Source organism: Myxocyprinus asiaticus, chromosome 35, assembly GCF_019703515.2.
Source record: "Myxocyprinus asiaticus isolate MX2 ecotype Aquarium Trade chromosome 35, UBuf_Myxa_2, whole genome shotgun sequence".
NCBI classification, from domain to species: domain Eukaryota; kingdom Metazoa; phylum Chordata; class Actinopteri; order Cypriniformes; family Catostomidae; genus Myxocyprinus; species Myxocyprinus asiaticus.
The window spans coordinates 35,841,491-35,856,563 of record NC_059378.1 but is presented as its reverse complement, the minus strand read 5'-3'; the positions used below and the strand labels follow the sequence as shown (position 1 = coordinate 35,856,563).

The 15,073-nt window shown below is 36.8% G+C and overlaps 1 protein-coding gene across 2 annotated transcripts in view; it reads left to right on the top strand.

The window, feature by feature from the left end:
* The first annotated feature begins 1,592 nt into the window (after positions 1-1,592).
* The window catches only part of LOC127426097 (ethanolamine kinase 1-like), a 36,273-nt gene continuing 22,792 nt past the window's right edge, over positions 1,593-15,073 (top strand). The window contains exons 1-4 of one of the 2 annotated variants that reach the window (XM_051672620.1): positions 1,593-1,906; positions 3,132-3,194; positions 9,226-9,485; positions 14,598-14,738. In XM_051672620.1, coding sequence (XP_051528580.1) covers positions 9,256-9,485; positions 14,598-14,738 — 371 coding nt within the window. In that variant the 5' untranslated portion in view covers positions 1,593-1,906; positions 3,132-3,194; positions 9,226-9,255. The remainder of the gene's footprint in view (positions 1,907-3,131; positions 3,195-9,225; positions 9,486-14,597; positions 14,739-15,073) is intronic. The other variant, XM_051672619.1, reaches the window with a different exon arrangement.

Here is a 15,073-nt window from a genome sequence, read left to right as displayed (position 1 = left end):
CATACACATCTGGGATGGCATAATCGTGAATAAATGATGAAAGAATTTTCAATTCGGGTGAACTATCCCTTTAATAAGGGTTGTAGTTCTGTTTACAGTTCTGTTTAGTGTTACCCCTGCTGCATTGTGTTAAATTATTATGCTTTATTTGAAGTCACCATCATGGAGATTAGTGTTCCTTCAAACTAAGATAAACCTTGTTCTCAATGAATTAATATACTTAAATTGAACATGTGGACAGTATGGAAGAGTAGAGACTATAGATCTTATAATATATGACAAATGGAAGTGAGATGATTACCATTCATGTTAAACTATAGTTCAGCCTTGCAAGTTAATGCACTTAAGTTGCACTAAAAAAATACAGAGTTAACCTGAATTACATGAAGATTCATAAATGTAGATAAATCAATTTCTTACAAACGCTTACCTTAAAAAAATATTGGGAAATTCAAAAAAACATTTTTAGTGCAGAGTGCACCCCTGATTAAAGACTGCGTTGCAAACTTTTACAAACTTGAGTGTGTATATTATTCACAGGTTATTTTGTTCTCTAATCTGTTGATATACAGTATAATTCATCATATTTACACATTCTTACCATGAAGCATGAACTTTCAAAGATTGCCACAGAAATGTATGATCTGTGGTTGGCATGGAAGTCTTGAGCCACTAGAGGGCACTATTACTTTTGTAAAAATAAATTACTTGGGACTTGATTTAAATAATTAAAGTGGTAAGTGAGTCTAAGTAGCTTGAAAATGTCTAGATCTGATCAAAAGATAATGATGTATTATTACAAGCAATAGTACTTTTTATTTTTTATTTTTAACCGCCTAATTTGTACAGTACATTGTACACTGCACAGAATTTCCACAGGTTGAATTTTAAATCTTTAATTTTCAGTGTGCATGTGATGTAAAAAGTACCATATCAGATGGTAATAATAGCATGGCACTTTGGGACATACCATGGTATTGAATGATATATTCATATACCATGAATTGTACTTCAAGGTACTTCAAGAAGTACATGGTATTAATATGGAGTATGATAATAAATAAATAAATAAATAAATAACCAAGCATTACTATGGTACCCTGTCCAAATAATATGGAAATACAATGGTACTTTTAAAATATAATGTTTGTATATATTAACTGCACATTTGCACACAAAATAAAAGCTGCATGCAGTGTCCTAAACAAACGAACAAGGTTTAAGGAATCAACATTAAATAATTAATATATAATAATTAAAAATCTTAAATAAGACTAAATACAACAAGAAATCGAAAGAGTAATAAGAGGCCAGCAAGATTATTCTCTCACTCCCAGGCCGGGAATTCATTAAGAATCCTATTATGCCGAAGGTTTGTGTGTTAATATTCATAAGCCAAACGTTCACCTTTGGAAGGCTTCCCATAACGTCAGTATCACCTAATCAATATTAACAAGTCAATGCTTCGCGATAGGAGGGTTATCAAGCAACGTCAGCCTAACCTCATTAATATAAACGAGCTCTCCGGTTATCGGATGATTTCTTGTGGGCGGCGCCTGTGGAAGGAAGAGATGACAGAAACCAACGGCACCGGCACATGAGCCGCTCCTCTCTTCTCTGCATACACCAAAACCGGGCTGGACCATCAGGGCATGTTCTGATAAAATATTTGAATCCCCCAAATACTTGAAATACAAAATTAATACTTATATAGCAGGAAACGTTCATGTCGGGCATTAATAGGCAAATAAACCATATAATGGAGACGGAGATCCTCGTGCCGATCGGGTCGCCGACGATCAGAAAATTCCCGATATTCGTGGATGAACATAATGTGATGGAAGGTGCGATGAAGCTGATTAAAGAGCTCAGACCGGGTTGGGAACCGAACCTGGTCCAGACTAAGGTAGGTGTGACTGTCTTTAGCTTGAGCTAATACACTCCCGGCGTGTTTAGGGCCTTTCAACGTCTAATTGTTACGTTTTTTGTTTATTTCAGTCACGCAAATATTGCTTAATTTTGCGTAGATTTCATTGAACGTTTATTGCTTTATGATGTCAGATAGCGGAATTATGACGGCATGAGTGACGTTTGAAACTAGCCTTGCTAACTTAACCAGTTGTTGGCGAGTTTACCGTTAGCCGCACATAATTGTATTTCCTTGTGCGCTAAAACAGTTTAAAGAAGTTATTTAACTATTTTAAAAGAATTGATAAGTAACATAGTGGTTGAAATTAGCAAGATAAGAAAGGTTTTTAATTATCTGACGTGAGAAGCGACTCCTGTCTACTGTACGTCACTGGCCAGCTGGCAATGATATCATAGCAATGTAGAGCATAAAGCATAAATAAATAAAATCTGTAAACCTGTTTAGTGTAGTATTGTATGATTGATTTAAAAATGTCAGTAATGTGTTAAGGTGTTTTCTGAATTTGACTTTTTATAGAGCAACAGAACAAAGCTAAAGTTGTAGGTAGGAGCTAAAAATGTGTCACTGAGCGGAAAAAAATACTTTATATTTTATATTTATAAAACTGATAGTTCCGGTGCTGGATGCTGATTGGTCAACAGCCGTGCTTTATTCATGATAAAGCACAGCTCTGACCTCTTCATGGAACTTCTTTTTGTATCACTCTACTGCACACATAGCTGACGTTGATTCTTGTTGCCTAGCAACGTTCTGTTTACTCTCTACTGCCAGGGACTATATTTTTCTGGCGGAAGGATGACATTTAATGATTTGACTTACAAAATATAACATTATTTTAATGAACATTTGTGTCCTTAATATTTGATTATGTGGTGACTGTTTTATTAAAGCAATAAGGCACTCAAGGCTGTACCATTTTGTGAATATATATGCCTATATATTCACACTATAGCACTGCCTCTCATGCTTTACTGCTTAAATAATGACAGAAAATATGTACTTTTAATATAAAGATAGCCCATATTTAAATAAGTATATATTAAATTACCTCGCCCTTAACACCAATTGCAATATTATGCATCTTTAATATGTAATATAAAGATATGTAATTTTATAAACAAATAAAAAATGTCAGGGTGTTAAAAGAGTTTAGGTTATGATGATGTGTTATAAGGGCATCTTCTGTACTTCTCTATTATAGTACCAACACAGTTGTGTTTGCATATTCCAGTTCAACCACATGTTGACACTTCAGTGAATCTATGTAAGTATGAAGAAATGAGTTTGCTTAGTGAGGTGCATATTTGCCATCATACTTGTCTAGTATTTGAATAAATATATACATACACCTTATTTAAATAAAGCCAAATATATTTTGGCACATAGGTGGTGTCATGGCATTTAGTAAATGACTGTTTATCTCTTAAAGGGTTAGTTCACCCAAAAATGAAAATTCTCTCATCAGCCATCTCAGATGTGTACGACTTTCTTTCTTCTGCAGAACACAAATTAAGATTTTTAGAAGAATATCTCAGCTTTGTAGGTCCATACAATGCAAGTGTATGGGGTCCAAAAATTTTGAGCTCCAAAAAGCACATAAAGGCAGCCTAAAAGTAATCAATAAGACTCCAGTGGTTTAATCAATGTCCTCTGAAGCTATTCCAATCAGTTTTGGGTGAGAACAGACCAAAATATAACTCATTTTTCACAGAACATCTTGCCATTGGAGTCTCTAAGAACAATCATGATTTCAAGCTCGATTACTCATCCTAGTGCTCAAAGCATACACAAAGCGCTAGATGGCACTAGGAAGTGTAATCGAGCTTGAAATGGCATGGAGTCTCTAAGGACAATCATGATTTCAAGTTCAATTACACTTCCTAGTGCTTGAAGCATACGTAAAGCGCTAGATGGCACTAGGAAGTGTAATCGAGTTTGAAATCACGATCGCCAAGGGGACTGCTGATGTCAAGATTTAGAGTGAAAAAAGAGTTATATTTTACTCTGTTCTCACCCAAAGCCGATTAGACCACTTCAGAAGACATGGAGTAAACCACTGGAGTCTTATAGATTACCTTTATGTGCTTTTTGATCCTTCAGAATGTTGGTCATCATTCACTTGCATTGTATGGACCTGCTGAGCTGAAATATTCTTCTAAAAATCTTTGTGTTCTGCAGAAAAAAGAAAGTTATACACATCTGGGATGGCATGAGGGTGAGTAAATAATGATAGAATTTTCATTTTTGGGTGAACTATCCCTTTAATGTATACATTTTGGTTGAAAATGCTGAATACACTGTCTCATAAAAGCATTTGGACAATAATCCACACTTTGTTTTGTATGAATTTCATTGCTTTTTGATAACAAAGTATCGAGCCATGAGGCATTTATTTTAAAGAAAGATAGCACATACGAGTCATCTAAAATATTCATAAATTTTTTAAGTGTAGCTTAAGTGACCAAATACTTTTTGGGGTCATTGTATGCACATAATTAAAGCAGTGCCTGTTTTGCTATGCACTGGCTCAGTATGCACACATTTTCCTTGTTTTGTCCTTGGCACAGGTCAGTTGTTATTTATTGCCTGTGAATAAGATAACTTTGTGTGTTATCTCGGAAATAGAGCAGCTGTCTTCTGGCGTTCTGGCTTGAAACTATTTTATATGATTAGATTTACATATTCCCAAACTATTTTTGATAACATAATAAGCACAGATGGATTTCTTGATGACTTAATCGGAAAAAGAATGATCTTTTATCACTCATTTATTCATTCATTATACATTTTATCAGGGGTTCACATTTCTAACTTAATAACAGTTAGCCTTATAATAGTTGGATAGCAAGCCTTCCTCACTGTGGCCCATGAGATAATTTGTCCTGATGTAGTTACCTGGTCAGTCAAGTTGAGTCACAAGGACTGACTTGAAGTGCACTGGGTTGACGTCCCTGCCCTCCGCCATGCAAGCTGCATGTTTCGAAACATTCTTTTATTTCACCTATTATCAGCCTCAAATGTTCCATTGCTTATATCTGTCTCCGTGTTATCAGGTGTATGCCTAGGCGCGAAGGTTACTAAAGAACACCGTGTTATTATTGTTATTTTATGTCTTATAGCAGAGACAGTGTGTCCTAGCTAGGCCTTTTTCACGCATCGATAATCGGAAGATTTTCCCGATTGATTATCGATATATATCAGGATTTTTTCAGATATAAATAGGGCTGCTTGTTGCACAATAATCTTTGTCTTTTCAAACATATTTCTCAACACAGCTTTGGGAAAGTGTGAGTGGTAGGGTAAATAAAAGGGGGTCACACACTGGCACGTTCTAAAATTCAAAACAATTATTTTCTACGAAGGTACGAACACAACGCTCAACGTCAAAATTCTGCAGTACCACGGAGCAAAACTCGCATAGTTTTCCATTTAAATTCAACCCAAATCATTATTTAATTATTATTTGTGTGGTTTGACAGCTTGAATGAAAGACCCATTCAATGCTACATACAGGGAAATTGCACAATAAACATCGCCATTTCTAATCGTTTAGTTTGCACAGTTACACCAGTTTCATACACTAACCTGCAAACTCATCAACGTCAATTTGTTAATTCTTGAAGAAGTACAAAAATCTTTGTAACTGGGGGCCTGGGTAGCTCAGTGGTAAAATATGCTGGCTACCACTCCTGGAGTTCGCTAGCTCAAATCCCAGGGCGTGCTGAGTAACTCCAGCCAGGTCTCCTAAGCAACCAAATTGGCCCGGTTGCTAGGGAGGGTAGAGTCACATGGGGTAACCTCCTCGTGGTCACTGTAATGTAGTTCGTTCTCGGTGGGGCGTGTGGTGAGTTGAGCGTGGATGGCGTGAAGCCTCCACATGCGCTATGTCTCCGTGGCAACGCGCTCAACAAGCCATGTGATAAGATGCGCGGGTTGACGGTCTCTGACGCGGATTTCTAAATTTAAACATCCAGAAGCATTACAGAAGTTTTTGGTGATAATTTTCTTAAAGCTGAAGTATGCTTCTTTTTCAGTGTTAAAATAATTTCTTCTATCCCCTTAATATGCGGAGACAACTATTAGTAAGCCATTCATAAGTCTTTTTTTTTTTCTCCGAAAACTGTAAACACTGTCTATGTGTCACTATACAAATTCCTGTGTTTGTTTTGAATGACCCACTTAGACCCGCCCCAACAACGTTACTCAACCAGTGGCGTGAGTTGGGGCGTATTCCGAAAGCTGCTTTGAAAACATTGTTTAATTTTGCAGTTCCATTCAGTGGCGCTATTGTCTCAGAAATTACATACTTGTATGTCTCCATACAAAAAATCTTAATGTGCCTGAAAAAGGATTAGCATTCATTTTCTTTATGCAAAATATAGTTGTTGTTTTTTTCTTATGATTTTGGGGTGAAATATGACTTTGACATGTTTTCGTGAGATTTACACCCATCCTGTTGAATCATAACATGAATGCGACCATAAAATATTTTCGGATGAATGAACTAAATCCTGTTCTACCTTCACACGAATGTTTACAGATAGCCAGCATAGTTTTCATCAATGAAAAACATGCATTGTCCCCAAACGTATTGTCCACAGCTGCTTTGGTACAATCATTTGAATGAAGCCAAAATACTCCAAATAAAGCTTCTGTTTGCACGTGGCATACTGATGCCATTCATGTGACATAAAAAACACACAACCAAGGCTCAATTGTAAACATTTACAATTCAGGCTATTTATAAAATCTCAAAAAATCAATCATAATAGGCTGTGTGCTTCAGAAACCAAACTTTATTATACCTACTATTAAATCCACAGTCTTGGCTGATTAACAAAAGTGTTACCTTCCCCTGGTGGAGTTCTAAAATCTTCTAACAGCCTTGGCAATGGATTATACAATTCTATTTTTATTAATTTCTTTCGTGAATTGTGAGTAAATATTGTGTAAAAACAGTCTTTGTTTAATTTCAATGTGTGTGTGTGTGTATATATATATATATATATATATATAAATCCCATTTGATATAATTAATTAGTATTAGCATGGGCTATATCACATATATATATTTGCATTAAAATTGCCATCGGCCACTCCATTCTGTAGTTACTGGTACTGGCACTGCATGGCCAATGGGAATTTATCAGCCCACCACTAATGGAGATTAGAATGGAGATTATTTGCCATCAGCAGTTATAGCTCGAACCATGTTACTGTTTGTATCACATAACAGGTCCAAACTTTAGGTGTGTAACCGGTTGACTGATGTGAACCTGTTTTTCCCAATACATCATATATTATTGGTTTCCACAAGTTACTGCATGATAAAGGTGGGCCTAGCTGGCACTATTTACAGTATGATCACAATTTTCTGTGTGGATCTATCAAAATAAACACAAAATAGTCTTGTACAATCATAAACGACACCTGGTCAGAGTTTAATTCATCCTCTGCATGTCCATCAGCTTGGTGCTGTTTGTATGTTAACCATTTCAGGAATCTGAGAAATGCGTTGGTGGGCGGTGAGGCCGTTGTAATGAATTGTGAAATACGTTGCCCCAAAGACAAAGCATATTTTAACATCTAGCCAATTTATGATACAGTATGCTCCAGCATTATTGGCATTTAACAGACAACAAATAAAGTACAAATACTGTAATTAAAATTACAGGTTAACATTAATCTATTAAAGGCTGCTGTAAAAAAAAAAAAAAAATGTTGAGCAAACTTAAAAAATCGAGCCAACATGATGAGGACAGATTTGAGTTCACTCAACAACTACATTAATAATTGTCCTCCATTACATTGCTTTGTTTAGTCAATGTGAATTTGTTTGTTCACTAAATGCAAAAATTCTTGTTGAGAGAACTACTAATTTCTTATTCAGCCAATTATACATTTTCAATACGAGAACTTTAATTTTATCACCATTTCAATTTTACTACAAAGTTAACTACAATCTTTGCCTCCTGAAGAGAAGTATGTCTTTCAAGTCAAGGCAGGGTGTACAGTTGTTTGACATAAACACACAAAAGACCTCAATCCTTAACACACAAACCTCAATAACAGTGACAATCAATAAACCTCATTAAGTTAAAAGTTGAGCTTTTAACATCACCACACAACAATGAACTAACAGTGGCAACAAAAAAAGACAATAACAGCATAAAGTCAGCATACAGCAAAATAATAAGCCTATAACACTAACCACATACACTCACGATACACCTACTTGTTCATGCGATTATCTAATCAGCCAATTGTGTAGCAGTAGCGCAAGGCATAAAATCATGCAGATACAGGTCAGGACCTTCAGTGAATGTTCACATCAACCATCAGAAAGGATTTTTCATTTTGACCAAGGCATGATTGTTGGTGCCAGACAGGCTGGTTTGATTATTTCTGTAGCTGCTGATCTCCTGGGATTTTTACACATAACAGTCTCTAGAGTTTACTCAGAATGGTGCCAAAAACAAAAAAACATCCAATGAGTGGCAGTTTTGCGGACGGAAACGCCTTGATGAGAGAGGTCAACGGAGAATGGCCAGACTAGTTCGAGCTGACAGAAAGGTTACGGTAACTCCGATAACCCCTCTGTACAATTGTAAAAGCGAATGGGCTACAACAGTAGATGACCACATCGGGTTCCACTTTTGTCAGCCAAGAACAGAAAGCTGAGGCTGCAGTGGTCACAAGCTCACCAAAACTGGACAGTTAAAGATTAGAAAAACATAGCTTGGTCTGATGAATCTCAAATTCTGCTGAGGTACATGGATGGTAGGCCCACTGCAGCTTCAGCTTTCTGTTCTTGGCTGACAGAAGTGGAACCTGATGTGGTCATCTACTGTTGTAGCCCATCCGCTTTAAGGTTCGACTAGTTGTGCATTCTAAAATGCTATTCTGCTCACTACAATTGTATAGAGTGGTTATCTGAGTTACCACCTTTCTGTCCTGGTCAAAAAGCCTTCTTAAAAATATCCACTGCAAACTAGCATTCAGGTGTGGCACCATTATGACATGGGACCCTCACTTTTCACAGTCCCAGCAATTTCCACTTAATAAAATGTCATTTCTGGATTATATTAATCGGGAATAGATTGGATTATGAAAAATGGGTCCGTCTCACTTGGAAATACATTAGGTTGTTGAAGCAAAATGGATTGAAAATGCCATTTCATGCTGACTTTAATGTTTATTCATGAATGCAAAAAAACCCAAAAAAACATAGCATTTAGCAGCAGAGAAATTGTAATCGCCATCCATATGTTTAATCTGTTTTGTCTCTCCACCAGCTTTTCACAGATGGCACGACTAACAAACTTATGGGCTTTTATATGGAGGACCACCCCGAGGACGTGGTGCTGGTGAGGGTGTACGGCAACAAGACAGAGCTGATCGTGGACAGAGACAATGAACTGAAGAGCTTCCAGGTTCTACACGCCAACGGTTGCGCGCCCAGGCTGTACTGCACCTTCCAGAATGGCATCTGCTACGAGTTCATGCAGGGACATGCTCTCGATACTGAAGACGTCAGGGACCCTGTGTTACTCAGGTGGGTCCATACGGTACAGAGCACAAAATAGAGGAATCCAAATGACTGATCTAGGGCTGCAACTAACGATGATTTTGATAATCAATTAATCCTTGATTATTTCTTTGATTAATTGATTAATCAGATAAATAACGGAATTTCCTGTATTTTATTAAAATTGTATTTTTTAGAAACAGAAATTACAAAGTGCGTAAGGATTTGGTTTGGTTTACTGTGCTGAACGATTCTATACTCTCACAAAACTTTGAACAAAGCCTGAATAGTTATGTTTGATTTGTATTGGGGTCCAAGCACTGAAAGTGCAGAGGCCCTATTGTTCTTCTAAGGATTATAAGGGCCCAAGCACTGAAAGTGTGGAGGACCTATTGTTCTTCTAAGGATTCTTCTTCTTCTTTTCAAGGTTTTCGGTACTTTTGGGGTACTTAACATGCGTGAAAACTCTTGAAAGTTTGCACACACATCAGAGTCGTCAGCCATTAGGGCTGGGCAAAGTTGCAGGGGGCATGCAGAGGAGGCTTTGTAGCACCACCTAGAAGATGGGCATGTTCAGGGGGCTCTGTAGCACATCCCTTTTGAGCTACCATCACCAAACTTTGTACACATATAGATCTCATCAAGCCGGACAACTTTCACACTGACAGTCATAAGATCCACCCAACAGGAAGTCTACCATTTTGGATTATTTGAAAAATGCATGCTCTGGAATTTGAAATACTTCTCCTAGGTATTTCATGTTACAGGTACCAAATATGGGCGACATCATGCCAAGACATTGACAATGCTAAATTGCGAGCGGATTTTTGATATATCGAACGGTGTTGCCATAGCAACACGGTAAAATAACGTCACAAAATTGGAAAAAGGAATTGTCTTATCTTTCGCGTGCATCGTGTGATTTACATGAAAATTGAGCCAAATGTTTGGCATTGCAGGCTGATCACATTAATATGGCTATTGTGGGTCACATTCGTAGCGCCACCAACAGTTGAATGCCACTTTCGTGAATAAAAGTACCAATTTCTTTCCATAAGAGCAAAATCTGTACAATTCTAAACTTTTGGCTGCCAGTGTGTATTTATTATTATTATTATTATTATTATTACTTTCAGGACATATGCAAAACAGTTCCTTTCCTTTACTTGTAAAACTTAAAAAGTACTGTTTATTAAAGAGTAAAATGTTCCATCAGTGATGGAGTGGGACAAAAAATCAGCCTAGCAGAGGGCAATGATGTTACTAGAATAGAAATATTATTAATTCTGCCTAGCTGAAAAATACATAATTATGTTAGATACATATGCTTGTACACTGTCACTGATTACATACATTTTAAGTATTTTATATTAATTGTAAGTTATAAAAGCATGTTGTCACTGATTACATATTTCTAAAGTATTCTTTTCAAAAATAAATTTTTAAGGGTTGTGCATGCTTATCCAGTAAAATAATATTTGTCATAGTATAAATTTATTGGTGAAATCAGGACTATCAAATATCAGGCCCTTAGCATTATTATACATTATATTCAGTATTATATACAGTTTAACATAGTACAATCATCTGCAAACGCAGTGCAGATTCACTCTTGTGCTGACAAGTCCCATCCTGGTGCTCATTGTATTACATGTGGTTACATGATGCGAAACGATCTAAAACACTTCAAAAACCGGCACACATGATCATGACATCCATGAAAGCTGCACGATTGATTACATTGAAACTGAAAGCATGGTATGATGTTGCACTAGTTTAATCAAAATGATGGCGCTCCCTTTCTCCACTGTGATCGGTTTGATTGACGCGAATGCACACGCTCGTTTGCTCATTGAAGTTTAACAGAGACTCGCATGTGGTAAAAACATACAGTTTTGCAAAATACGTGCCTGATTTTGAATTCATAACATGTATACATTATTGTGGCTCTCGTTCATCGGGAAAGGAAGAAGCAGGAACGGGACTAGCAATCAAAAAGGTTTTAATTCAACATAAAACACAGAACTGAAACATAACAAAAGTGCACACAAAACACTGCTGCGTGCGTGTCTCTCTCTCTCTCTCTCTCTCTCTCTCTCTCTGGCGTCCCTGGCTCCTTTTATCATCTCCTGCTCATTGGGCAACTCAGCGCCATGCGTGAATCCTCTCGTCCCGGCCATGCCCTCCTCCTCGTCACAATTATAAAACATAGAACATAACAGTAAATTGTAAGTTATGCGCTGAAGAGAAACAACTCTTAAGCGCATCCAACAGCACACGCCTTCTTTCAATGCACCTGATGCAGCAACAGCTCCACATTAAACTGTATGCTTACTATGATTTCTTTGAAGTGTTTATATAGTGCTCTCATGCGCTGGACAACTTGGGTTGTGTTTTTTCTGCATCAACTTGTCTCCGTCATTTTTCAAATGAGTTTCATCATGCAACACATTTTCACTGGGCTGTAAAGTGACGTCACTGGCGGAGCTTCTCCATGCTGGCTGCATATATTCAACGAATCGATAATTAAATTAGGTGTCAATGATTGTCATTATCGATAATTATCGATTGTATCGATTAGTTGTTGCAGCCCTAGAGTGTTCATTCTAAAAATAACACTTTAAGAGGGTCCTTTGGCTTCAAAATTTAGGTTAGAACAAGTAGAGTACTTCATTGTATTTTAGCTTAAAGACGCTGTTTTGGTTCTTCCTTTTTGGGTTGTTCATACGTTTTAACCAATTCCAATCTTGTCCGTGTTTTAAAGGACACTCGGTACGCTTACATGCACAGTTATAATAATAATAATTTTTACGCAGTCAAGCTACTCAATCAAAAAAATTAACCTTCTGTATCGTTAAGTTTACTGAATCTTCCTTTGTTCATAGTACTCCAAAATACATGTAACCACATAAACTTAATTTAACTTGTTTCTATGAAAAAAGTTAACTTTAATCCATTTGTGTTGGGACAACAGGAATATTTTTTGTTTGGATAACTGAAACTGGGCAGGTGATTTCTAGTTCCCAGCATGCTTTGCATGGGACTTGAAAGGGAGAGTAAATGTTGAAATTAAGTGTTATTTTATGTGTTTTTGTGCAATATTGTTTGTTTAATGTTTGGTTATGTTGAGATTTAGAAGAGTTTCTGTTGTGTTGGTGTTTTGGGAGTTACCAATAGCTTAAGCTAACGATGAGAACAGATGCATGTGGTGCACGATACTTATTGCACTCTTTATTTAACAATTACTGTGCTAATCATAGCATAGTTACCAAGCTGCACTCTGAAGTGCTTCCCACCAGCATGTATTTAGTGTGCTAACATTCATTGTCACTTGTTAGTGTATAAAGAAATAGAAAATGTCTCTTGAGTTACTTTTGGCATATCTAAGTTTGTTGGGTTTTCCCAATTCAATTTGGTTCTCTCTTCACAAAGTATTTGAGTTGAGATTATTCACTTCAAACATGTGGAACCAGTATTCACGATTGAATCAAGTTCAGCCAAAGAGTCCTGTTTTTTGAGTGCAGTCCTCATTTGTCTGTCCAAATATACACATCTAGTATTTGATGTAAAATACGCTGAGGCCAGCTGTGGTCCAGTTAAAAGTTGGATGAAGCCGAGCTACAATCACATTATCTAGGGCTGTTAGTCCGACTTGGCAAAAAGTGGATCGTACGTTTTCAGTCGGACTGAAGCTTTTACATGATATTAAAAAAACAACATATTATTGTTTAAATCTGATGTAAACATACTGAATATGGTGTATGTTGTAGGATAGTTTTCGATCCCATTTTATGCCATTTGTTTTCACTGTGGTAAAATCACCTACTTCAGTGTTTTCTTAAAGGAATAGTTCACCCAAAAGTCACTCTAACCCTATATATTTATTTATGTTTCTTACGGTTTGTTGCATTCTTCCCCTAGTAAATGGGTAATGGAACTGTTGAGCTCCAAAAAGTAGTCCATAAAGCCATACAATAGTTTTGTGTGAGTAACAGAAAATATTCCACTCTACCAATGCTTAAAGACCTTATTCACGGGAGCGCCATCTTTGATTTTTAATGGGAATGACAATGAGGCTGTGAGGGATAAACTTACATCTCTTCAATGGCACGCACGCCATAAAGCTGTAAAAAGCTCCTAGATCACATCTGATTTTCCACAACTCATGTTGTCTGGAGTTTTTGGTCTACTGAATGTTCTTGAAAATATATTTTTTTCAATGTTTTGTCCGCAGAACGATCCAAAAACACTTTAAAATGAAGTAGAACCCATTGAAGAGACTGTACGTCTATCCCTCACATCCTCGTTGTCATTCCCATCAAAAATAAAAAATGGTCGCTGCTTTGAATTTCTATAAACTAGCTTTTATAGCAGTAGTATAATGGAAATTACATTTTTGGACTCCTTTTAAGATCAAAAGCATTCAGTCATTCTTTCATTATGCAATAGAAGATATGTTTGTATAAGTTTGAGTATCGCTACCTGAAATCAACTAAATAGTCAAACAGAATTAGCAAAAACGTCATTTAAACCTTGACCATTATAATAATAAATTATACTACATTATATATTACGTTGTAAAATGTATATTTGATTTGAAGTGTTTTTAAGAATTTGTGAGACTGTGCTTTAAATATTGAAGTAGAAACATTCCTTTTAAAGTCTAAAGCTAACTAAAAATGTCGAGTAAAGTTCAAATGCACCTGATGTGTTCATTCTCTTTGTGAGGGTCATGTAATCTCAGTGAACCATATCAAAACCACACCAGTGACCTTGGGATAATGTCCATTTTTCCACACACACCGCTTTTTCTAGGTATTGTTTTTAAAGGAATAGATCACACAAAAATGAAAAATCTGTCATCATTTACTCACCCTCATGCTATTTCAAACCTGCATGATTTTCTTTCTGATGTGGAAGACAAAATGTTGAATGTTAGGGATTAACAGCCTCAGTCACCATTCACTTTCAGTGTAATGTAGAAAAAAGATGCCATGAAAGTGAATGGTGACTGAGGAAGAAAGTCATACGGATTTATACAACATGAGGGTAAGTAAATTATGATATTTTTTGGTGAACTTTCCTTAGTATACCAGCCTCCTTGTCTTGAAAAGTATTACTTTTTGTTTTTATTTGTAGACTGATTGCCGGAGAAATGGCCCGCATTCATGCCATCCATGCCCACAACGGCTGCATTCCCAAACCCAACCTGTGGATCAAAATGCGCAAGTACTTCTCGCTAGTCGCCACGGAGTTCACCGACCAAGCCTCCAACCTCAGGTAACCCTCTCAGAGTACAGAGTACAGCATGCAGGGCTCCAGACTGCGACTAAAATGGTCGCAAATGCGACCAAAAATAAATGATTGCTACAATAATTTAAAATCAAGTCGCCATTGTGAGCCATGATGTCCAAATTGTGAACAAATGACTCTTGAACCGGATCTTTATAATGAATCACCCGACAAGAGCTTGTTTGAACTCAGGAGCTCAGGTTAGCTTGAATCAGATTAACTTTCTCAGCAAATCAGCCGTCAGTGAGTTCACAACTGGGAGTGCAGACATTTCAAAATATTAGTCCCATGTGTATTTCTGGCTTGTCAATATTTAAGTCCCA